Raw genomic sequence first — 23,300 nt, 5'->3', positions numbered from 1 at the left:
TATTTTATTTTTTATGTCTATTGTCTACCTTTAATGGTTTCATGAGTTAGTTCAACTTCACTGATATTGTGAGTTGTTGTATATTTGTACAACTGTATTTGTAACATCAGTGAATATAATTTAGTGTATACACTTAAATATCCTGTTAGTTTGAGTACATAAACTATGAGGTATGTTAAACTGCAAACTGACAAAACAGATTTGTTTCCTTTAGCCAGACACTAACTATGTGACTCCACTGGAGAGACCTCGTTGCCACAGTTACAGCTTCTACTGTTTAAACCTATTTCTGTCGGATTATCAGCCGTAGGGTAACATGTCAGTCTGCCAGAGATTAGCAGCATCTGTGAAAGACGAAAGTCAGGGGTGAGCATGGGTGCTGACTTATCTGCCTGTGAGAAACTGGTCATTTTCAAGCCATCTGGGAGGTCAGTGTGTCCAGAGTTAGAGCTTTGTTTAGTTTTCTTATGATGTAATTTAACCACACATCTCCTAAATTACTGTATGAGATATATTCATTATTGCCACTGCAAAAACCCAAAAAACCCCAAAACAAAAACACATTAAAATACAGTTTGTTTATAATTTATTATCGATCAGAGTCTCCTTTGTACATTTAGAAAGATTTTGTGAACCTTGGATCTAAACTAAATTGGTGTTTTACTATCAAGATCAACTGTGACAAATTACTTAGAAAGAGGAACAAGGGGTTCCATCATCTTAAGCTCAGCTTCTGCCATTGGAAAAGTAAAGAGAGATGTGTGTTTTCCCTCAGAGAGGCCTCTTTCCTGCACAAACGTACCAAGTAAATAGGGAAAAGCAACTCTTGAACTTTCTGTGGCCAAAGGACCACAGATATGAAGGTAGGAATGGCTGTTGGTCAGGTAGAAAAGAGAGTGAATTAGTGACTTGATTCCTAATCTCTAATTTAGGAACCGAGAATCAGGTTCCTAAATTGTTAAAGTGTACACAATAAATCACTTCCGAAGAGTGCTTGTTTAAAATTCCCATTTATCAATGCTCTGGTAGCTCATGAATTTAGAACCTTTAAAGTGAGCATTTTTTTTAATGGTTTAGATAATGTAACAAAAAACCCTGCACTGTCTGTCATCTCAAGAGGCTAATCACACTGGTGCTTATCTGTCATCAGGCATTAATGAAGGGTCCTAGCCTTACCACCTGTTCTGCTTATTCTATTGCTGCGCAGATGTTTTTGTATTTCAAGGGGCATTGCTTTGCCCAGTATGTGTAGCACTTGTCCAGTTTGCTAATAATCAATGTAACTATAAGAGACTTATGTGTTTAAAAGTGTGCACACCTGAATCTGTCCTCGCAGGGACATTTATGTGCACCACAGCAAACACCTGCCTTTTATACTTCTCTACAACAGAGGTAGAGAGGTGCTTCCAAGTGGACTGGCAAACTGCATGTCATATAGTTTATGATGTTCAGTGCTTTTATTTTCATGACTTTGTGGGTTTATTATTTTATCCCCAAGAGAATTAACAGCATAGGACCCACGTACATATTGCATATAAAATTCTGATAATTCAGACAATGACAAATGCACTTTCTAAATTTTCTTTCAGCTCTCTATTTTACATATTATAATATAGTGTTAAACATACAGTAGTATAATCCATTACACTTTGCTATGGTATCATAACTTAAAATTATGAAATTCATTTTTAAAGAGTTTTAAGACAAAAATGAATCGAACATGTTTTAAATTACTTCAGAAAAATACATTTCAAATATGAAATGTCAGTCAAACTCAGACGATTTGAACACCAGAGGCCAATTTGGCAGCAATCGACTGCTTTAGTTAAGAGTTCTTTAGCTTGGAAAAAACTTCATGATTCAAAGTAGCAACAACCTTTTTAAGCTGTAGAATAATTAACTGAACCAAGTATGTAATTTTATCAAAAACAATGTTTTCATTAATAAATAACAGCCAAGGAATGGTCACTAACTAAATTTAGTTTTAGCTGTTGCAAGTGCTAAGTGCCTATATATAGTTAAGAAAGGGTCTTTGTTATTTTATGAGTGGTGCCACCTTACTGACTGAGAACAACCATGCAGCACTAGCAATGGTGTCACATTATTTAAAGTTAGCATAGAGTATAGCTGCTGTTGACTGGCACTGTATGAAAACATATCTTTTGTCAATTTTTTACTAACTCTTGCCCTTTGTAAAGGATACAGTGTAGCGTATACATGCAGCGCAGCAGTTCTGCTGCACTATTGTTACTGTAAACCACTTTGGCTTATGTAAGGCAAGCTTACTTCTTGCGGTGGGAATAATGTCAGTAAATCTTTCCAATGTCCTGTTCACAGAGCACTTCAATTTTTTGATAAGAATCTTTCAATAAAAGAAGGTAAATGTTGGCTCACTCAAAGCACTGGCTCTCCCTATATATAGCATGTTTTTCTCAAGTGGGTATTTTACCCAGCTTTATCGTCACCGACATACCATATAAGACCACAGTCCTTTGCACTAGAAATAGGGTGGCTTTGTGTGTGAAAAGTGGCAGAGGGAAAGGTATGAAAATGTTCTTTTCCTGCTCCTGCAATCAGTGAGTAACCACTTTGTATAAGGCTGGCTTGTTTTCTCCCGTGTTGAGTCCTCAAACAGTTTAAGAGAGGGTATATTTAGAGGGGCAGAGATAGAACAGGACAAAAGACGGCTGTCTGTCTGCAATAAAGCTTCCTTTGCAATTTTATTGTTTGGATTTTATTTGATTGGATGTCCTGAAATTACCTGTCGTGATTGCAGGTGGTTTGCTTTCTTGCCATAAATACACAAAATTTTGAATATAAAACCTTTTAGACTTCATTCTTATTCCAAAGTTTCACATTTTCTAGTAGTGAGAATGTATAGTCCCTGTCTGGCCCTTGTGGTTATTTTGGTCTGTTGGGCAAACTTCTAAGGAAACCATGCAGTAGAATCACATGGGTCTTGCACACATGACGTGTGGTTTGTCAAAACATACCTGTCTTTGCACTGCTGAAGCTGGAGATTAATCTGTACGTGGTAAATGCATCAGCACCACTTCTTATAGGAAATGAGGAGATTCGGGGATGCATAATGTTTCTCATTAGCCACCCCTGCTCCTTATAAAACCTCAACTGTAATGCCTGTTTTATTGTGACTAGTAGTGGCAGTAGAAAGGCGCTTTGTGTTTGGAGCAAAGCCAGCAGAGTGGGACAAATGGAGTGACCCATTCAGTAGCTCTAAATTCTTTTTAAAGACCTCCTCGTTCTAGCTTGGTGCAGGCACAAAAGGAGGTATTGATGTAAGGAAAGACTGAAGCTTTGTGGCATAGGAAGCCATTCTTTCGCAAACATGAATTCAAAATGCAAATGGTAGCACTTACAGTGGGTGCATTTTACTTTAGCTCTGCTGCGTTTCAAGAACAAAAAGTAGACTTGTAAGAAATGACAGTGTTTTTTGTGATTTTTGATGTTGATTGATCTAGTGAATGATTAAATTCTGCTCCTGTTGGCAGTTCTCATAATTTAACTATTATGTTATGTTAATGTCCCCCACACAGTCCTGTTCTCCAACAGTGTTTATGGCGTAAACTTATCCTCTGTGAAGCCTAAAGAAACAAAGTATATTGAAGGAAGGAAAAGTGAACACTCGGTGTTTTCCACATGTTTTCCACAAGTTAGTTTTGTGGTTTTAAATTATATTTAAAAGCCATGTTTCATAGTAAGTGCAACAAAAAAAGAATGCACAAGTATTAGCATGATACTTACTCACAGAAAAACCAAAGCATAGCTTTGTCAGCTTCTTTTCTTTGCACCACCTGCAGACCTCACCCCAAGTATTTGCTTTAAATCTCCCCTCACCCACAAACCCATTGTTTGTGTTGCAGGGGCCCAACTGAAAGTAAATGCCACACTAGTTTGACATATCCATGAAATGTTTAAGCTATTCTAAACTAGAATGGATATCTAAATTTGAAATGAGAGCCATGTTTTATGTTTTCCTATGGGAACGGGTAAGGGTTGGCAGTACGGTGCATAAATACTGAGGTCACAATTAAATGATAAAGGGTGTTCCAGTGAAAACAAATGCAAAGAAAAGAAAACTAAATGAGGGAGTCAAAGATTGTACTGTATTTGGAAAGAAAACCCCTGGTGTTCATCACCTGTCACATTGCCTATAACAAATGTAACCAAATGTTTTGGCAGCCAAGGGGTCATTCAACCAAAAAAAAAAAACCCAACCAAGCATAAAAAAATGTATTAGTCAAAACACCAAAACACAACCCAAAATTGTCTTCTGCTTTGATTTTTTTATGAATTCATTTGTTGTCAGAGTATTTTTACATTTATGAAAACACATCAGAGAAAGAAACTAGACACTTTACTGTTTTGAAAACTGGGTACTGCATTTTTTAAGCTGCCACAATTCATCACAATTATTGTAATTTTCTGCCTTTATACATTCTGTTGACCATAATGGTCAGACAGTGCGAGCTCATGCCCACATCTCTCAGTCACTTTTCACATGTTTTGTAGAGTCTAAATCCAGAGAAAATGGGCATTAATTTCCGTTCTGTCAAAGGCTTTTATGTTGTGGTCAGCCACAATGGAGTTCCTGAAAAACAAACTAAAAAAAAAAAAGCTGAAAAATGTTATGTCACGCAGAAATTTGAAAATGTTGCTCAGTAGTTCAGTACATTGTGATTTCACAAGTCTTCCATGACACGGCTTGATAAAGCATTTCCTACCATCTTACTGGAAGATCAATGGACACGTACATAGATGCAAGTGAAAAAAATGTGTAATGTATGTATGTAAGTGAGAGAAAAAGGTCTTTCTTTTCATTTTGACATTGCTTTTAGAAACATTGCTAACAGCAGACACACCAGTGCAGCTGTGGTGCAACCACAGATCTCTGTTGTCTGTCCCTGGCCGTATGTTGTGGGAAAAAAAGAAATGAAAGCAGTTAGCGCCCAGGTTAGCGCACAAAAAAGGAAAATGTCTGGCTTTGGAGTGTCAATAAATGACAGATAAACCTTCCAGCTTTGCTCTTAACAGCTAGTAAGTTGTGTACTGGATGAGTTCTTGAGTGAAATTCTGCTCTCACTTCACGTAGTCACTCATTATCACATGCAACAACCTGAGTTTTATGAATTGCATTCCTCAGTGTGAGATAATTTGCTGTGTATTTAGATTTATGTCTCCTGCTAAACCATCATTATCGCCTACAGCAGTTTTATATGTCGCTCTGAGACATGTCTGAATTACCTCAATTTTGTGTCTGTTTGTCGCAGATCGTACAACACACTATCATTCGGATCAACGGCGCAGGGTTGTTTTGCATATTTCAAACCCCTCATGGTTGATGTGGCAAAGCACCATATAACAGAGTGCGAGGGTGTGGTTACCTAAATGCCCTTATTTAACTGCTGAGGAGGGGGGCTGAGAAGGCTTTAATTCACTGGAAAGTGGTTATTCTATATTTGCCCCAACCATACAGTGACTCCACCCTCCACACATCCCACATAAAGTCACTCCACTAAAAGAGTTTATGAATACTGAACCCATTAGGTTTGGACTCAGATGCTGCAGACCTGGCAGCTCTTTATTACTCAAATAGAACGACCAAAATAACCAGATAATGACCTGTTAATATGAGTGAATGCACTTGCATTGAGGTGGCTTAGCTCAACAGTAGAGGAGGAATGGATAATGAATGATCCTTTTTTATAAAATCTCTCTATTTAATATAAAAAAGATAGAGAGTCTTTATAAACTGTCTCTCTGCATTTCTGTAAGAGGGTGTGGTCAGGTGGACAAAAATGACTTGGACCACATTATATGTAAAGTTCGGGTAATTACTAGGTTGAAAGACTTAAATAGCTGGGCCCACAGTGGTAAACACACTGGAAGTCAAGGCAGCTGTCACTGCAGTATCCTTCCTCCTTGCCTCCTTAAAGACAAACATAATGTACCAAAAGCTTAAATATTTAGATATGACAACAAAGCAATGGTCACTTTAGATAACCACTCATACGGGAAATAAGTGAGTGGTCATGTTTCACAACTAAAACAATGAAATTAACTGTGAATGTTTACTGACTGTTTTTTTTCTCTGTGGATTACTTTCATGTACAGATTTCTAATTTTTTAAAAAAGCTTTCCAAACTCAAAAGAAAAGGAGCATTGGAAGGCAATTGCTAGAAGTGCTGTGAGGAATTCAAGCAACACTCTGCCAAAGTACCACTGGAAGAAATAAAAGGTGAAAGAATGAAGCCAAATTAACTTGAATCTGCTCACTGAGATATAGCGCAGTATCATTTATAAGTCACTCTTGCTTGGTTCTTATTTATATCTCAAGTGCTGATTGTTTCAGAGATAAAAGGGCCAGACATAAACAACAACAATAAAAACTGAGTTGAGACTGAAATGAGACAAAGGCATTTTCAACTAGAAAAACTTGCATTTCCTGCGAAAATGCAGTGTGAATGCTGTGTAGTGGAATCTGCTGAAAACAGCTGAAGAACTATCTGCTGAAAAGAGGTGAAGAAGCTGAAATCTGTGCTGACAAGAGGTGAAAAAGCTGAATTTTCTGCTGAAAAGAGGTGAAGAAGCTGAAAGTTTTGGTTGAAAAGAGTTTAAAAAATTAACCTGTATACTGAAAAAAATGTTGCCATGAGTGGGATTCGAACACAGCTCACCCTGGCAAGCTAAATCAGCGAACACACTTCTAATGTGGTCCTATTCATCTACTGTAAATGGGTCAAACATGGCATAAAAAGCTTACTATTTATAGTGTTGTATAGTATAAAAGTTACTAGCACCAACAAATATAGGAGGCATTAGCAGAAAGAGCAGAACAGTTTAAAATTTGAATGGTGAAAATCGGATGAAAACTGGGGGAGTAGTTAACCAGCAAAGAACTGAGCAACTAGAATAATAAGGTAGAAGGTAGAAGATAGAATAAAGAGAAACAGGATCTCAATAGTGTGAATGCTTCATGGTTAAAAAAGGATACATTTTTATTTCATTTTCATATTTTTATCTATTGGTATGACTTGTTCTGTCCCTTATATCCACAGATATCTGTACCATATATGCACTTGACATTGAACCTGACATTGGGTGGCACCATCGTGATAAATGCTTTGATTTTTCATTTAGCCCCAACATCTGGTCAAAGTTTCAATCAGTCCAACTGTGCCCACTGTACCCACGCAAAGTCTCTTCAGATGTTAGAGTATTGTCGGAAACCATCTGGAAAACACCGATTTCACTGTGATCTTTTTCTAAAGACTGCAAAGAATCTTTCAGTGTCCACTTGTGTCCATCCTTCATCACTCTTTGCTAAATTAATGTTGCTACATAAGCAAATACAGGATGTAGCTACAAGCAAACCCCCGCTAACACTGATTGAAGTGGGATTCTACAGGAGAGCTGTTTACTGTGTTTGTTTTATTTTACGCCATCTGTGTTGTTTTATTTTACACCATCTGTGTATGTATGGCTGTGATGTGCCATATTTGCTTCCTGTTACACTGTCATTGTTTAGCCTCTTTTTAAAAAATATCTGACAAAGATGACAAAATGGGATGTGCTCATGCTCAATATGCTCCTGTCAGCAGAATGTAAAATTTTTTCAGACAATTTATTGAATTTGAACACTCCTGGATGGAGTGCTTTCATGTGAAAAATATGTCCTCTTCAGAAATAAAGCGTTTTTCAACTGTAAAGATTTATTGCAACAAGCTTTTTCTTTTCAAAAATAAAAAAAAGAACAGGTTCTGTGTCAACAAATCGCCTGACAGGCCAGAGCGTCAAGGCCTGTTACCAAAAGCCAAGAGGCTTGTTTCAAAAGACAGAGACCTCCTGACAAACTTTGCACGATTCTGCAAACCAGCTGCAGTTGGAATGTTAACATAAAGTAGCACTGTTACAGTCTGTTTTACAGGATGGGTGCTTATATTCCTGAACACATTTTCATGTACAAAAAACTACAGCATACATGTGCAAAAACACCCCTGCATAGTGGGGGTAGAACCTGTGGGGCACATTCAGACACTTTGTCATAATGACTGTTTAGCAAATGGAAAAAATAAATAAATCATCATGGGACATTACCTATAAATGACGAAAGTGAAGTTGCCTGGCAAGACACTGGTATTTCCTCTCAAGTATATGAGCATTGCTATACAAAGCGGTTTCTGCAAGGTTCTTTGGCATAAGAGCAGCATATGTTGCTAAGGAGTGACTTTACAAAAATAACTAATTGAGGTTCCTGGAAATGTTTGAAACAGCTCATTGTTGCTCAAAAGCTCTTCCTAATAACTTTCTATATTTGCTAAGGAACAAATATGGGAGTGGTTTGCAGGACGAGCTGAAAGCACCATTTGTGTAAGACAGGAAAAGAAATTGTGCAGAGTGCAAAAACAAAGATGTGCTCTATGTGAAGATTTTATCAAAACTCCAGACTGTTGCTTTCATAGTTAAACGTTTCATGTGTATTTTCTGCTCAACAGTCTATTCTTTGTCAAATTGTTTTAAATAGTAAAAAAAACTTTAAATAGGACATTATCAGAAAATATATCACTCTGTATCAGGATCTTCATAAAAATAATTTATCACAGAGGCTTTAGAAAGGTTGAAATTTTCTGCATCAAGTGTTGGAGTTAACATTTTTTAAAATCTATAAAAAGCTGAACACTTTGTCCTCAATGAGACTGATAGATTTATCTGTTAGCATTTCCTCACTGCTCACAAATTTGTACCCAAAAAGCTTCATTGTTGGTCCACAAACTCTCTGTACCACTTGGGCTATCTTGAATGGAAGCTTGAACCTCCATTTCTCCACTTGTTCAGATGAGTTTTTCTGTGTAGAGTAAACTCCGCTTGTCTCCTTCGAGGCCTGGGTGTTCTTCAGAATCCAGGATTTCACTTGTGGAGTGAATGGGATTCCAGTAAACTTGTACATCTCGGTTGCTTTCTTCATGGGGAACCGAGCAATGTCCTCATACCGCACCAGCATGTATCGCCTGCGCAGCCAAAATGGCTGTCTGAGGCCAAACTCGGCAGACATTTTGATATTGTCGCAATTTCCTTTTAACTTCCTCACCTCGTCATCGTCAATAGGAACATTTCCACCCATGGCCCACTCCTTCCAGTTCTTGTATTTGGCTGCAAAGGCCACCATACGTGATGCCAAGATAGCCCGGGGATCGCGAACCAGCTGGATGAATTTTACATCAAGACGTGTGTCCTCAGCCAAAGGACGCAGAGTCTCGAGCTGGCGCACTCGTACCGACTTGATGGCAATGTGCTCTTTCTTAAGGCAGGATTCAGACGCCGTTGTCAGGTTCAGGGGACCACAGCGTCTGGTTTTACAGTGATATCGTTCAAAAACCCCTTTGACAACAGGGCTGCAGACAGACTTCTCACACAGAGAGCTGCTGGACTCCCTGCGAAACAGGGCTGGGGTGATGTGGTCCACGGGAAGGGGGTCGATGAAGGTTTCTAGCAAAGAAAAGTCACACAGTAAGAGTTTTTGGAGCACATCACGGTATGCTTTGGCTGCCGCTGTAGCATTGGTGCCTCCAGTGTCCAAAGTCAACATCTTTTCCACGTGCCACAGAGGCTCAAACAGGTAAAACATGTTTTCTCCCTGCTGGTTGAAAAACTCGCCCACAAATGAAGAGCCTGTCCTAGTCGTGGTTAGCAGGAGAATGTGTTTTCTACCCCTTCTCAATGCCCCTCGGTGCTCGCTGTAGTCCTCCACCCGCGGCTTCATCAGCGTGACATTCCTCTTGCTGATTGACAGACGGAAACTACTGTGCTTCAGCAGTACGTTGGACAAACTGCTGGGTTGTTGAGAGGTTTGAGGGGTCTGCTTTAGCTTATCTGACACCCTGAAAGCATGAGAGAAACCAAACGCATGTTACATTTCAGGTTAACATAGAGTCAGAGCCTTGACGTCTAAAGCATTTTTTTAATATCTAATATCTCGCTCAGAAAAGAATTCAATCCTCCTTTCGTGATTGAAATTGACTTACCTTGAGATAATGTTGTTTTCTTTCTCAATGATAACAAGTGCCATAAAAAAGACAATGGGTAGAGTGTATTTGATCTTCATTCTTGGATGTGGCTGAGCCTGGATATGCTTTTACAGACTGCTTCTTAATAGCTTCTGCCAATCTCGCCAAGTCACCAGTTGCGTTCTTAAAGAGCCATCCAGTTATTTGTGTTCCCTGTTGTAGAAAATGTTTTATCCTGCAAATGAAATGAACATCAAACTGTCAGCTACAAATTTTACACATTTGAGCAAGGCTGTGGTAGAACACTATTTTTGTAAATGGGGAACCTAACAATGCACTGTGATGCTGAGTCACAGAGGTTCCGCTCTTCTTTTATTTCTAAATTTGTTAGTTACATACAGCACCACTGTGTTCTGCAAAACTATGATGAGAGTCACTTACTAAAGAAAAAAACCCACCTATAAGAAGATGCTAAAAATACAAAAAGGTATAACACATTGTTTCCCATTGGAATTTAAGCTAGTCCTTGCCATGAGGAAGTACTTGTTATCTTTAAGTGCAGCAGTGCGTTTCAGGTACATGCCCACCCACCACTGCAAGTCTGAGGGATGGTGCAAACTGTATTTATGAGTTAGTCTTTGTAGAAGTTGCTTTCAAAAATGAGTGGATAAACAACTATTAGGGCACAAAGAAATGTGGGTACAGACTGCAATCAAGGACAATTTTGTCAATTAAACTGCAATCCCACAGCTGTCAAGCTGCTTGCCAAAAAAACTCCAGAGTTGTCTGGCTTGGAGTGAGATCCTTTACCTCCCACTGATGTAGATAACAGAACAGTCCAAATTGCCAGCTACTCCTCCTCAACACCAGGAGGATATCTTACACAAGGACTAATAGAAGTCCAAATGCTAACAGGACTGCAGAGTCGTGGAATTGAAAGGGGAAATCCTGCTTGTCACTGAACCATAAATTGCCATGCTCTGAGCCTGGAGGCCATTCAGTTGTTTTATAAGTCTGCAGAGGGCAAGTGGTGGGTAATCAAATGAAGATAAGGGTGGATTTAATGGGGACTATTTGTGAATGTCTTGCACATTCTTGAAAGATTAATATTGGTTCACTTTTAAGATAATGGCAGCTTGACTCAGATCCCTGACTAATCTTGAGAATTAAGCATAATCCTGCTTACCTTGTCTGCTAGTGTTGGGTCAATACCACAGCAAGAGCAAATGAGGCAGCCTCCACCTGGAGGATATTTGCAAAGCATCATCAAACTGCTGTTTTTTGGGAGGTTGTGGGGTGGAGGTGGGGGTTAAGATCCATAAGTAACAGGCCAACCTTTTCATTTAACTGCATCAGGCTACGATAAGATGCCAAATCCTGTTGGAAACCCAGTTGGATGACCACTGTTTTCTCAATTCTTTAATGTCTTTGCCTTTCTGTGTTTCACACCTGGAGGTCCGCTTCTCACATCCTGTTACAACTTCTGTCCAGGGCCATGTTTGAGAACAGAAGCCAGTTCAGATGACTGCAGTCTAAACACGGGGAATGGTTAGACACTCCCTGTGAAATTCTCTGAGTGGGAATGGGAAGTTTACAGCTCCAATAGAGCACTGTTGACGTGGAACGGCACGTAATGAAAAGGTGAACAGCCTGTATACTGAGACACGTTTTCACTGGAAGGAAAACTCAGCGCTGTCTTGCACCACCTTGCCGCATGCCACAACCACAAAGGCCTCTTTACACATGGAGTGAGTTTAAACCTTCCTTTGGGTAGAGATTGCAGAACATAAACTTTCAGGTCATTCAGACGTCACAGGGTCAGTGACTAAGCTCGTGGATGTTCCAAGTCATCTAGAACTGGTCAGATAAGACAACTGCACCAAATTAAATGAGTGAGTCTTCAAACCCATGGGAGTTTTTAAAGTGAGCAAATGAATTTCCAATGTCTGACCAAGCCAACAGATATTTAGCACATGGAAAGATAGAGTACAGCTGTTGTGCACTCTGTGTAATACTGTTGTGCATTAACAAATTACGACATATAGCAAAAACGATTTAGCTTAATAAATAAGACACAAGAGGATGATTAGCAACAAAAATGTCTCTTTCTGTAACACTTACAGTTCTATGGGATTGAGTGTGTAGTTCTCCTCATATATGATTCAAAATAAACAAAAATATTCAACATCAACCATTCATCAAGAAAATAAGTAGTCTGATGTTTTGTCATTTATATGGTAAATTAGATGTACACCAATTATCTCAGCCTATTGCATCTGCTGGGTAAAGCAGAAAAAAAGAAGCTGACATTCTTGAATATTCACAAACCACTGAGGCATATGACACGTTTGATCATCTGCTCATAACAAAACTGCCACTGCACCATTTATCATCTTGTTACAAATGCTTTTAATAGCTGCCTCTTATTTAATGTAAATCTTATGTGGAGACAAATTAAACACCAGCCAACCAAACCCATCTTGCTCGAGATTGCATTGCAAATGTGCACTGCGGTGTCCAACACATTTTTCTGATAGATAAAAAAAGATAAAGGGATTACAGTGGGGAATTTTTTGTATATATTTAGTTGCATTAAGTCATTATGGGAAGATTTTTATAATCATCGGAGGAAATATTGTACTCTAAGTTATTTACTCAGTCACTAAAAACTTTTCCAATAGTTTATTGAATTAATAGTGAATGAGTTTGGGCTACAAACCTGTAGAAACTGCTAAAATCATTCGAGTTGTATGGACGCAGCTCTAACTGGTTTTAGTTTAAGGGTAAAGGTCTGAGTAAAATAGACATAGAATAGACAAGAATGAAACAACCCATTTTCCCCACGATATGACCTATACCCCATTAATTAAGATTATGCTGGGGGATATGCATGTGTGTTTAGTCATTGTGGTTATTTCAGAGCAGCTGTGGGGGTCATGCAACACATCTGTTCGCCATAAACATATGCATGCAGTTGTTTATGCAGAGGGCAGGTTTTTACTGTAAATAAATTGTGCTAATTTTCCGGCAACTTTATCTGTTAGTTTATAAAGATGCCACACTAAAAGACAGAAGGGCAAAGGGGGGAGGAAGTCAGACTGAAGCAGCAGTCTCTCTGGAGATCATGTGCCGCATTAAAGGGTCACAAGGACAAACCGAAATCATGCTTTCTTAATAAAAAAAAAAGAAAAAAAACTGAATGAAAAGTCACGAGTCACTTGGAGTGATGTCGTTGTAGCCAAGTGTTATTAATGACGTGTTAGTTTTTCTTTATTCATTTCTAAAATATCATGCGAATATGTAAAGAACAGCTTGTCCGCTCTCTGTACCCACCATTATAAATGAACTGCGGTCTCTGAAGGCGTCCCGCTTTTCATCCACTTGATCAGCCTTCCCTCAAAGAGCGACTCCGGAGAGAAATTAATTCCATTACTTTGCCAAGACTGCTTCACTTGTATGACAGAAAACAATCGAATTCAAAAGGAGAGGCTGGCCTAGTTTCAGTGAGCAAAACTCGTAGATGAGATGAAATCATGTTTGAGGGGGCTGCAGGTCAGGCTGCTCGCTGATCTGAATGACAAATCTATCCAACAGTTGCGAGTCACTGAATCACACGGGAAACTTTGGTCCAAAGGAGCGGAGCTTCAGGGAGCACTGGCGCACTGCCACGGCCCCTCACGGACCATTTCTTTAAAGTAAAAAGCTGACTTTGCACACATAAACGACATGGTAAACAATATAGGTTAAATATAGCGGTGCTACCTAAATAATAGCCTATGTGTTCCTTTTGGGGGTCAGTTTTAGGTTTTACTTTTTAGTTTTTAATGTCGTCGCAAAAAAAAGGGCGAGCACTCCACCTAGTGGAGAAAAGTATAACATAGAGGTTACAGAGAGAACAAGGTGGTCTGCAAATAAACATGGTTTTCTTTTACATGATATGATATCATAATAGCGTCGTTAAAGATAGGCTGGGTCAATCTTACTTTACATTTTTACTTTAGTGTAACCTAAAGAGCAATTTTGTATGGCTTCTTTGCAGGATGATATTGTTTTTGCATACATGGATAACGTAATAATTCAACATATGACCTTTTAAAAGGGGTTTGAGTACACAACAGTATGGAAGTGTCAATTTAATGTCAGTTTTATTTATATGACACATTTCATTACATTTAAACTTAACATGGTTAATATCAAGATAAAAAAAACTTAAAATGTACAGTAACATTAAAGTAAAAACAAAAAACCCCAGAGGAATATAAGTTTACAAAAAATAAACGTAAACACGCACACACAGTTATGTGTATCATCCGCATTGGATATTTTATTCTTCTTTATTTATTATTCTTTATGATAGGGCCAAGAGAGAGCAGGAAGATTCGAGAGTAATGGACCAAGAACAGACATTTGAGGAACCACTGATTGAATTTTTAAATTTGTGCTGATCTCAAACTATTAATCGAAATGTAGAAACCTCTACCCTTTAGACATGATGACATATCTAAATCAACAAAATCATAAAGACTTTGAATTAAGAAGTCAAGAAGTCAGTGTCGATCATGAGTCTTCTAATTACTGGTGATCTTTAGGTCTTTAGGTTGTTGATGGGTTTAATTGGTGATGAAATCTGATTGGTACTCATCATAATGAGTTGTTAGGTATGCATTCAGTTGTTTATAAAGGTTTTTAAAAAAATATTTTTCTGAGAAAAGATGATAAACAGTTTTTTGGTAGCAGTGTGATTAGAGCACATCAGAGATAAACACTGAAAATGCCACCCTCTAAAGAACTGTTGACAATAATTACTAAACAAAATGCATTGTTTTAATTAACTGTTCTTTGATCGGTTAAAAACAACATAACACATTTTTGCTATTACTCTCTCAGTAGTAAACTTTAAAAAACAATGATGTAATAATGCAAATTATATAACACTGTCATGCCATGGAGACTTAACCTCTGATAGGTTGTTGAATAAACTCTTGCAGCCGCAGGTTGTTTACGGGAAATTTTACATGTACTTTATTCGCATTAAGATCATTTTCTCTTTATCAGCCGAATGCTTTAAAAGGTATAACGTCTTTAACGCAATATTGAGGATCACTGCGTTAGAACTACAATTCCCATCAAATCTGTCGCTTAGTGATGACGCATAAGTAAAGAATTTTCAGGAAGGTTACAAAACCGTGGCGTCTTGTTTCTGGAAAGGTGATAGACGACATTTCTCTCGGTATGTAACATTTACTTTCTATTTAGTATTTTGAACGTTGTAATCATATAACAGATAAGACATATTTAGTCTGTAGTTAAATATGTGTTTGTTCAGCGGTCGTTAGGCTAAGGGTTAGTCGCATGATATTACGGCATTAGCTAGCTCAATTTTTGTGGCGTTTTTTAGTGCAAGAGCACATTTTACACTGTTTTTGTGACTCTTAGCTCAAAGTTCAGCTTTCTGTCACACGAATTCCTCTCAAAAAAATTCTTCTCCGTGTTTGTGTTTTAGAGTGACACGGGACAGTAATATATCGTGACAATGTTGGTGGCGAGGCTAACGTGCCTGAAGGCTCTCCCGCTTGCTGGGCTCCGACCACTGCTCACTCAGGGCTCCCCAGCCATGCGGTCACCCATCCTGAAGACCTGTTCACCCTTGCTCAGGCCCCAGCAGGTACTGTAAACTTTGTCGCCAGGCACTCACTCATTCACTCACACACACACACACACACACACACACACACAGCTTTTTTGGCATTTCTATGCTTTGTGGCATTTCTATGCTTCATTAGCCAGACTTTTTAGCAGTGTTTCCCAAATATAGTGCCTCCTGGCAAGTATTTGGGCTTTCGTCTCAGCTATACACCAATTAATACATAGTGAAGTAAAATAAAGGAAAAATGTCAGTAGAAAATATACCATCACATTTGGGCCTAATCTTTGTTGTGTGGTCCAAATGTCATGAGTCAGGCTTTTTACACGGGTTATTACATGTGCTGGTTTTGACAGCTGTGATAAACTGTATGTTTAGGCACACCTGCCATCTGGACCACATATATGGCTGAGTTGTAGCAGTAATGCTGACACCTGAGTCAGTGCTTTTAATATCAATTGTGGGTTGCACTTGGGCCACATTTTCATCGTTTTGCATGTTATGGCTTCAGCTGCTTCACAGATGTCAGCGTTGTTTATTGGGAGGTGTTTACGATTGTTGCCAATCAAGCCAAAGAAAAACCTAGAAAGTAAACATATGTGCTTTAAGAAAATTGTGGCCTTCAAAATAGTATTGGAACCGAGTTTTATGGACTTCTACCGACTTTATGAAGCTGTCTGATAAGGTGGTAGAGGCAAGCTATAATCAAGTTGAGTGGACGGCAAAGCAACACGCAATTGGTTCAGATGGTCAATAATGCCTTTCTTAACCAATACAATAAAAAAAAAAAATTTAGGATGCTTTTTTGTACAGGTCAATGCATGTATGGGCAAAACATGCCTAAAAACCATTGCTTTGTAAAGTACTAAAAATGCAGCTATGCTTAATTTTTCATCTTGGATAATATTGGTAGAACACCTTAGAAATTTTAGTCATAAGTTTAATGATCACAGGGGGTGCAACTTGCAGCTGGACTAGAAACAGTGCAAATGTCAGATTGCCACTGCTCTAATTTGTTATGTAAACATGGTATTTTTTTGAAACTGGGTATTTGCTGCTTCCCTACTTTTGATTGATGGTGGGTGTGAAACCCTAACTCATGTTCAACATTTGAAGAGTCATGTAAAGCTGCTGCTTCTTCTTTCAGGGTTATTCCTCAAAGGCCAGGTTTGGGTTTCGCCGTGCAAAGACAACCAGAGACCAGCTAAAGGAAGCAGCTTTTGAACCAGCCACTGATACAGCCATCAAAAGTAACTGCTTTGATACATACTTCATTTGGCACCGTTACATATTTTCTACTCGTATATAGCCTGAATTCTATGCTGTCTACTGACTTAAGGGTGACCTGTTAAGCTTTCACATATTTTTTGTTATTCATGTCTATGGATAGATAAGTAAAATTTTATTTGTATAGCACCTTTCAAGACAAAGATGACTTAATTTATTAATGTTTCTTAAGTAATAAAAGCAAGACTGAACCTGAGATTTGACATGAACATCCAAAGTGAGAGTGGAATCAAAAGTTAGCCCAAGGTTTCTGATAGATGATTTAACAAGTGTTGAAAGGGGACCAAGAGATTTCATTATCACATACTGTTTACACCATATGTCATACATTCAGGTGAGAAAAAAAACTGTCTTACCTGTGATTAATTGGCTGGGGGTGGGACTCAAAACCCAGTATTAGATAAATAACAAGTATTTTAAAATGTAAATCCTGCAATGCAACTTCATTTTTAGAAAAATGTGAGATTTCATGGTTTGAAATGGTTTTGTTATAGTAAATCTTTTTTCCTCTGAGGCAAAAATGTAAACTGTGTCTCAAATGATTTTTGTGTTGTGTCTGAAGTCGATAGCATGGGGAGAATGATACTGGCTGGAGGTGCAGCAGTTGGCCTTGGAGCTCTGTGCTATTATGGACTTGGCATGGCTAATGATATCGGTGCCATAGAGAAAGCAATGTGAGTAACAGATTTATTTTACCAACAGCACTTGAATTTTATTTTGAAATGCAGACCAGTAGAAAAGTGATGGTATCATACAAACTAAAGGCTTCTTTTCATCTTTGTACAGGATCTGGCCTCAGTATGTGAAGGACAGGATCCACTCTACCTACATGTACTTTGCAGGCAGTGTTGGGCTGACGGCTCTGTCAGCTGTAGCTGTGAGTAGGACCCCAGCTTTAATGGGTCTGATGATGAGAGGATCCTGGCTGGTAAGCTTTACAATACTTGCTTGCTTTTTTGTTTTTTAATGGTCTTCACTCCACTGCACCATTATTATTTTAACCTTAGAATTACATATTACAGAGCTTGTTTAGTCAAATACCAATTTTTAAACCGTAGTTTATCTGATGTGCTTGAATTTTTCCGTTGAACTTATTAATATGATGATTTGTTTGTTCCCACCTAGGCAATTGGAGCAACTTTTGCTGCTGTGATTGGTGCGGGCATGCTGGTCAGGTCAATTTCATATGAGCACAGCCCAGTGCCAAAACATCTTGCTTGGATGCTCCACGCAGGTTTGTGTTTTTAAATATCTTTTAAGAAATTTCTCAGCCCTGTTGTCTCTGGTATGTAGTTGCCTTGGGTGAACACTAGAAGGCAGGCTTAGAACAGGTTAGAGGAAAAAGCTGCTTCAACAATACACTAGTTGATGGCACTAATATCATTTGTTTTTTAAAAGAAATCGTTTTGTTTTGTTTTTAACTGTTTTTTTTCAATAATTGATAAGGCGTGATGGGTGCTGTGATTGCCCCCCTCACTCTCCTGGGAGGGCCTCTGATGGTGAGGGCTGCCTGGTACACCGCGGGCATCGTGGGAGGTCTGTCTACTGTTGCAATGTGTGCCCCAAGTGAGAAGTTCCTCAATATGGGAGGGCCATTGGCTGTTGGACTTGGAGTGGTGTTTGCCTCCTCTCTTGGTTAGTATAAAGCACTTTTATTTCATCAATCCTGTTTATAGATAGCTATGAGTATTACAAGCTAGTGAGCATTCAGGCTGAAAATGTTCCTGATAATATTATCTTTGTATTTCACTCTGTGGTTTCATTGAAAAGTATAAGGGAGCGGCTGCTTTTTTGTTGTTGTTGTGTTTTTTGTCATTGTTGAAAGTCTGATCTCCAACCTAATGCAATGCACTCTATTTATAGGGTGTCACATATTTAAACAGCAGTGTCCTTTTTGCATCAAAGTGGTTCTGTGCTGAAGTACTTATATTATGATAAACAATTTCTAAATGCACATCATTCCACTAAATGCTTTAAGACTAAAGCAAAGTATTGAATGCAGGATTTTGACTGTATTTATTGTGTTTTTGTTCCTGTAGAACCACACAAAGCTTGACATTTTCATAATGACAATATAAATACAGCTTAAAAACCTAATCTGATAAGTAAATTAGTTTTTCTTTCTTCATCCAAATGATTTTTGATTCCCATGAGATTACAGTAGATATCATTTTTGTGTAGAAATGCATTTTAATACTATACAGTAATTAAATGCTAAAAAGTAATACATAGCACAGTGTTTGTGTGTTGTCAGGGGTAACGCATATGTTCAAATTAAACCGTAGTGGAGTCGGTGAAGTGAAATGTATATTGGGAAATGTACCTGTAAAAGGGCTTTCTCAGTCTTCTCCGTATCTTCTTATTGGATACTTTGTAAGAGAAGGTGTACACCTACGGTGTAGTTTGGGTATAAGAAGTAAATAGAAAATGGGGTGGATAGTGTGCGTCTCTGTCCAGAAAAGCAAAACAGAAGTTATTTCAAAATTCAGTTCACTTTGCAGTTGAGACATATTTATGAATTAATATAAATGTATAAATAACTGCAAGGTGGTTAACAATTGAATCTCCCAAGTTAACGTCTGTGACAGCCAGCTACAAGTTTCAAATGTTTTTACAGAAGCTACAGCCAAACATCAGATTCATACTCGCATATGTGTGTTGTGCAGTATTAGAGCTGTATCATTACCTACTTATTAGTTTTCTATATTGTAACTTTTAGTTGACAGCTGCACAGAAATTGTACTTGTCAGACTCAATTTGAACTTTCTTTTGTCTTCTTCAGGATCAATGTTCCTGCCACCCACCTCAGCATTTGGAGCAGGGCTCTACTCCATTGCTATCTATGGAGGCCTGGTCCTGTTCAGTATGTTCCTCCTCTATGATACACAGAAGGTTATCAAGAAGGCGGAGACACACCCACTCTATGGCGTACAGAAATATGACCCTATCAATGCGTAAGTCACTTCAGGAATTAAAGTACACTAAAAATAACTGGTTTTGAAGATTATTGTTGGTAATCTACTTGTACCGATATGTGGATCTGATACATTTATTTAATCTTACAGGTGTATGGGGATTTACATGGACACACTGAATATTTTCATCAGGCTGGTGATGATTCTAGCTAACGGCGGTAGCGGCAGGAGGAAGTAAACACCATCATGACTCGAGCTTCACTTTTATCTTCCACGGAGCCTGAGACAGCATGTTTACTGCTAGCAGCATAAACCAGATGACCGATGTTATCTTATAGAGACAAATCCTATCTAACTGTTAGATCAACATGAATGCTTTGAAAGCATGTAAAGATGTGGATTGCACTGTGTGGTACAAGATACCTGTCAAAGTAAAGAAGATAACACAGAGATCTTACTTTGATTTTTGAAAGTATCTGGTTTATCCTGGGGCGCTTTAACAGATGAGTTAAATCTGTCAGTTTAATTTTGCATCCCTCAGAAGTCATTTGTATTATTCTCTGGTTTCTATTTATTTCCACTTGGTGGTGTTTCAGGTTTTATTTGGAGTGAAAATACAGAAAAATGTCACAAAATAACCAAAAGGCCACATATGTCAACCATAGATTGGTCCACATTCACAGTACAATAAACAGACTGTGCTGGATGTAATTGCTGAAGAAATTCTCTGGTATAGCACTTATGTAATGGGTTAAAGAGGTTCGTAATGTGTTTTTTTTTTTTTTTGGGGGGGGGGGGAATAAAAGTAATTTAAACAAAGTAAATATGTCCATGTGATGTTTTTGGCACATGTTGCTGATGGAGATTTTTTGGAATTTTGTCTGCACTGGATAACGTATTGGGAATGATAACTTAGTTAAGTGACATGAAATACTGCCCACAGTCAAATAACTATACTTGTGCTGTATATGCATTATAATAATGCATATTAATAAACTGTTTTGATCAAGTAATTACGAGTTAATTATGATCGATTAATGGATATGTGGTTTATATTTCAGGGTATGATACTGAAAAAGGACATTCTACAGGAGTGCTTCTACTTCCGTTGCTGTACACACTGTCATGGCAGTTTGTAAAATTGTCATGACCTCTAATCTGTTGATTGCTCATTCAGAATATGAATTTCATGGCATGTTCCATATTTCAAACATTCATTGTATTTTATATTTATTTATTCCAAATATGTTAGTTGGGGCACTGAAAACAACTTGGTTCAGTTTAAACATTAACAAAGAACTTGGTTAGTGTTGGGAAATGGCTTTGTGGAGTTTTGGAATTAAAAGCTACTCATTTAGGTTTAGAAAAAGATCAGTTTGGGTTAAAATACAACAGTTTTTCTACAGCTGTGGTTTCTTGGTTGTCACAGTGACATGTCCCTCCTTTGGACAGCATGCAAATTCATGCGGCTATGAAAAATATGGGGGGAGAGAGTCATGAACATGCACAGATAGATCTTTTGCTGTGTGACTGTTTCAAATTTTGCAGCCCTTAAGATTAGACCATTCTAAAACTTGCTCTTCTTAAGTAGGATTATAGTTTCTATTTAAGGTTCCAAAATACATGTTCTGTCACTTGACTAAAGTTATTAGATAGCAAAGCAAATTTTGGGATCCAGTGCAATGAAAATCAGATATTCAGTTTTACATTTTACAGAAACACTGGGATAAATAGTAGAACCGTGGTTGAATTCTTTCTAGAAGTTTCTGTTACTGTTACAGCCCACAGGTGCACTCGTACACAATGAAATGCTGCTATTCTTAGTAACACCTGTGCTTACGTGCCGTGTCGACGGTGCAGTAAGTCAGAGCGATAAAGTTCAGTGACCTGTAAAACAAGCTTAGGGCACCTTGTAAATTTAATTGGTGTAAACTGTGGTCTAAAAAAATTGCAACTAAATAACCTCAAACTTAAATATTTTTATGTTTATTTAGCTCTCCCCACTTCAGACCAGACTGAGACCAGCGGGAGTCCACCTTGTATTTCCCTATAAACAGTCAGCGTGTTGCAGCAGATGACAAAGGCTTAGTGTAGTAATCCTCTTGTGTACCATCTGGCTGTTCATCTAAAATTAAACCTTCAAACCAGGGCACTTGCAACAGATGCTAACATCTGTAAATATGCAGGTGTTTCATTAAAGCACATGCACGTGGCGCACGCAGCTGTCAGGCATGGTTTTAAATCTCACATAATGTTCACGTTTAGGACACGTATGATTCATATATACTGTGTATTGAAAAATCCCACAGATGGGAGGGATAAAGAGGGCAATAATGGATGAGCCTGCACAAAGCTCCAGTTTGCAGAAACCTGCCATTACTGGGGATATGTGACTGCCAGTCATTTTCAGATTGATGACCAATATTTGGTAGAGTTCCAAGGCTGTTGCTGCATAAAATAGGCATGAAGCAGTTTGTGATTAAAAGTTCAGATGACAGTAATCTGTGCTGGACGTTTTGTCACTTCAACCCGTGACACGGTAGAAACTGATGCGTCATCAGTGCTATTTTTATTCTGTTGTCAGTGTTTTGTTTTTAAAAAACATGATTGTTCAAGCAAGCAGCATGACTCTAAGGATGGCATCTGTTAGGTCTATTGCTCTCTAAGCAGGGGCTATGTCCAGGGGTGTGGCATGGGGTGGTATAGCCCCTCCCCAGTTATCTCCTCTGCAAAAGCCACTGGACAAGACTACTGTGAATTGTTCAATACTCAGCACCACCGGATAAGATAGATAACTTACTTAACAGAAGTTACAGCTTTAACAGAAGTTACCGAAGTTACTGACATTTTTAAGTGCTTTTATTTAATGTTAGTTGTTTGAATGTTTGATTCACATTTTTAACTCCATCGAATTTATTTTAAAGCTTTATTTACTAATTATTCTACCATTTATTTAATAAAAGGCCTCTATGCTGTATTATTAGTATTATTATAAGCTATGCACAAAATGAGTAAATAAAATCATATTCAGCTACATTAGAATGACAAACTAATTCATTATAAATAATAATGATCCAGTAATATAATGCAGTATAGGGCATATGCATATTGATCTTTTCTTTCATATTATATTATTTTGGTATTTGACAGTGGTACTTATCAGAATAATTTTTTTATGTTTTTCTACTGGTTAATCCACCTCAAGCTCTTTAATCAAAATGTTAAAATAGAAAAATATAATTAAAAAAATTATATAATGCTACTGTACATCTATTATTGTGAATGTAGGAGATCTAATTAATAATGCTGAGTTTCTATGCTTGTGCTCTAACATTTTTCTGCCTTAAATGAAAATGTTCAGCCAGGGACTATTTTTATACCTGTGAATACAGGAAGTGCACACTCTACACCTTGGAATACAGTTAACACGGT

The 23,300-nt window shown here is 38.0% G+C and overlaps 2 protein-coding genes across 3 annotated transcripts; one reads left to right on the top strand and one right to left on the bottom strand.

Annotated features, from left to right (window-relative positions):
- Window positions 1–7,712: 7,712 nt before the first annotated feature.
- Window positions 7,713–13,605, bottom strand: chst3b (carbohydrate (chondroitin 6) sulfotransferase 3b). 2 transcript variants are annotated; one of them, XM_026178654.1, is made up of 3 exons: window positions 13,356–13,605; window positions 10,041–10,257; window positions 7,713–9,896 (listed from the first exon to the last, which is right to left on the bottom strand). In XM_026178654.1, the coding sequence occupies exons 2-3, from the start codon at window positions 10,118–10,120 to the stop codon at window positions 8,681–8,683; spliced, it is 1,296 nt and encodes a 431-aa protein (XP_026034439.1). In that variant the 5' UTR covers window positions 10,121–10,257; window positions 13,356–13,605; the 3' UTR covers window positions 7,713–8,680. The 2 variants fall into 2 exon arrangements, with proteins under 2 accessions (XP_026034439.1, XP_026034440.1); XM_026178655.1 differs by lacking the exon at window positions 13,356–13,605 and adding an exon at window positions 11,209–12,053.
- Window positions 13,606–15,130: 1,525 nt separating this feature from the next.
- On the top strand, window positions 15,131–20,646 carry ghitm (growth hormone inducible transmembrane protein). The gene is made up of 9 exons (XM_026178478.1): window positions 15,131–15,252; window positions 15,526–15,687; window positions 16,814–16,916; window positions 17,516–17,627; window positions 17,740–17,881; window positions 18,079–18,187; window positions 18,400–18,588; window positions 19,736–19,907; window positions 20,019–20,646. The coding sequence occupies exons 2-9, from the start codon at window positions 15,556–15,558 to the stop codon at window positions 20,104–20,106; spliced, it is 1,047 nt and encodes a 348-aa protein (XP_026034263.1). The 5' UTR covers window positions 15,131–15,252; window positions 15,526–15,555; the 3' UTR covers window positions 20,107–20,646.
- The last annotated feature ends 2,654 nt before the right edge of the window (window positions 20,647–23,300 follow it).

The sequence above is a fragment of the Astatotilapia calliptera genome, chromosome 8, assembly GCF_900246225.1.
Source record: "Astatotilapia calliptera chromosome 8, fAstCal1.2, whole genome shotgun sequence".
Taxonomy (NCBI): domain Eukaryota; kingdom Metazoa; phylum Chordata; class Actinopteri; order Cichliformes; family Cichlidae; genus Astatotilapia; species Astatotilapia calliptera.
This window is presented reverse-complemented; position numbering and strand designations above follow the sequence as displayed.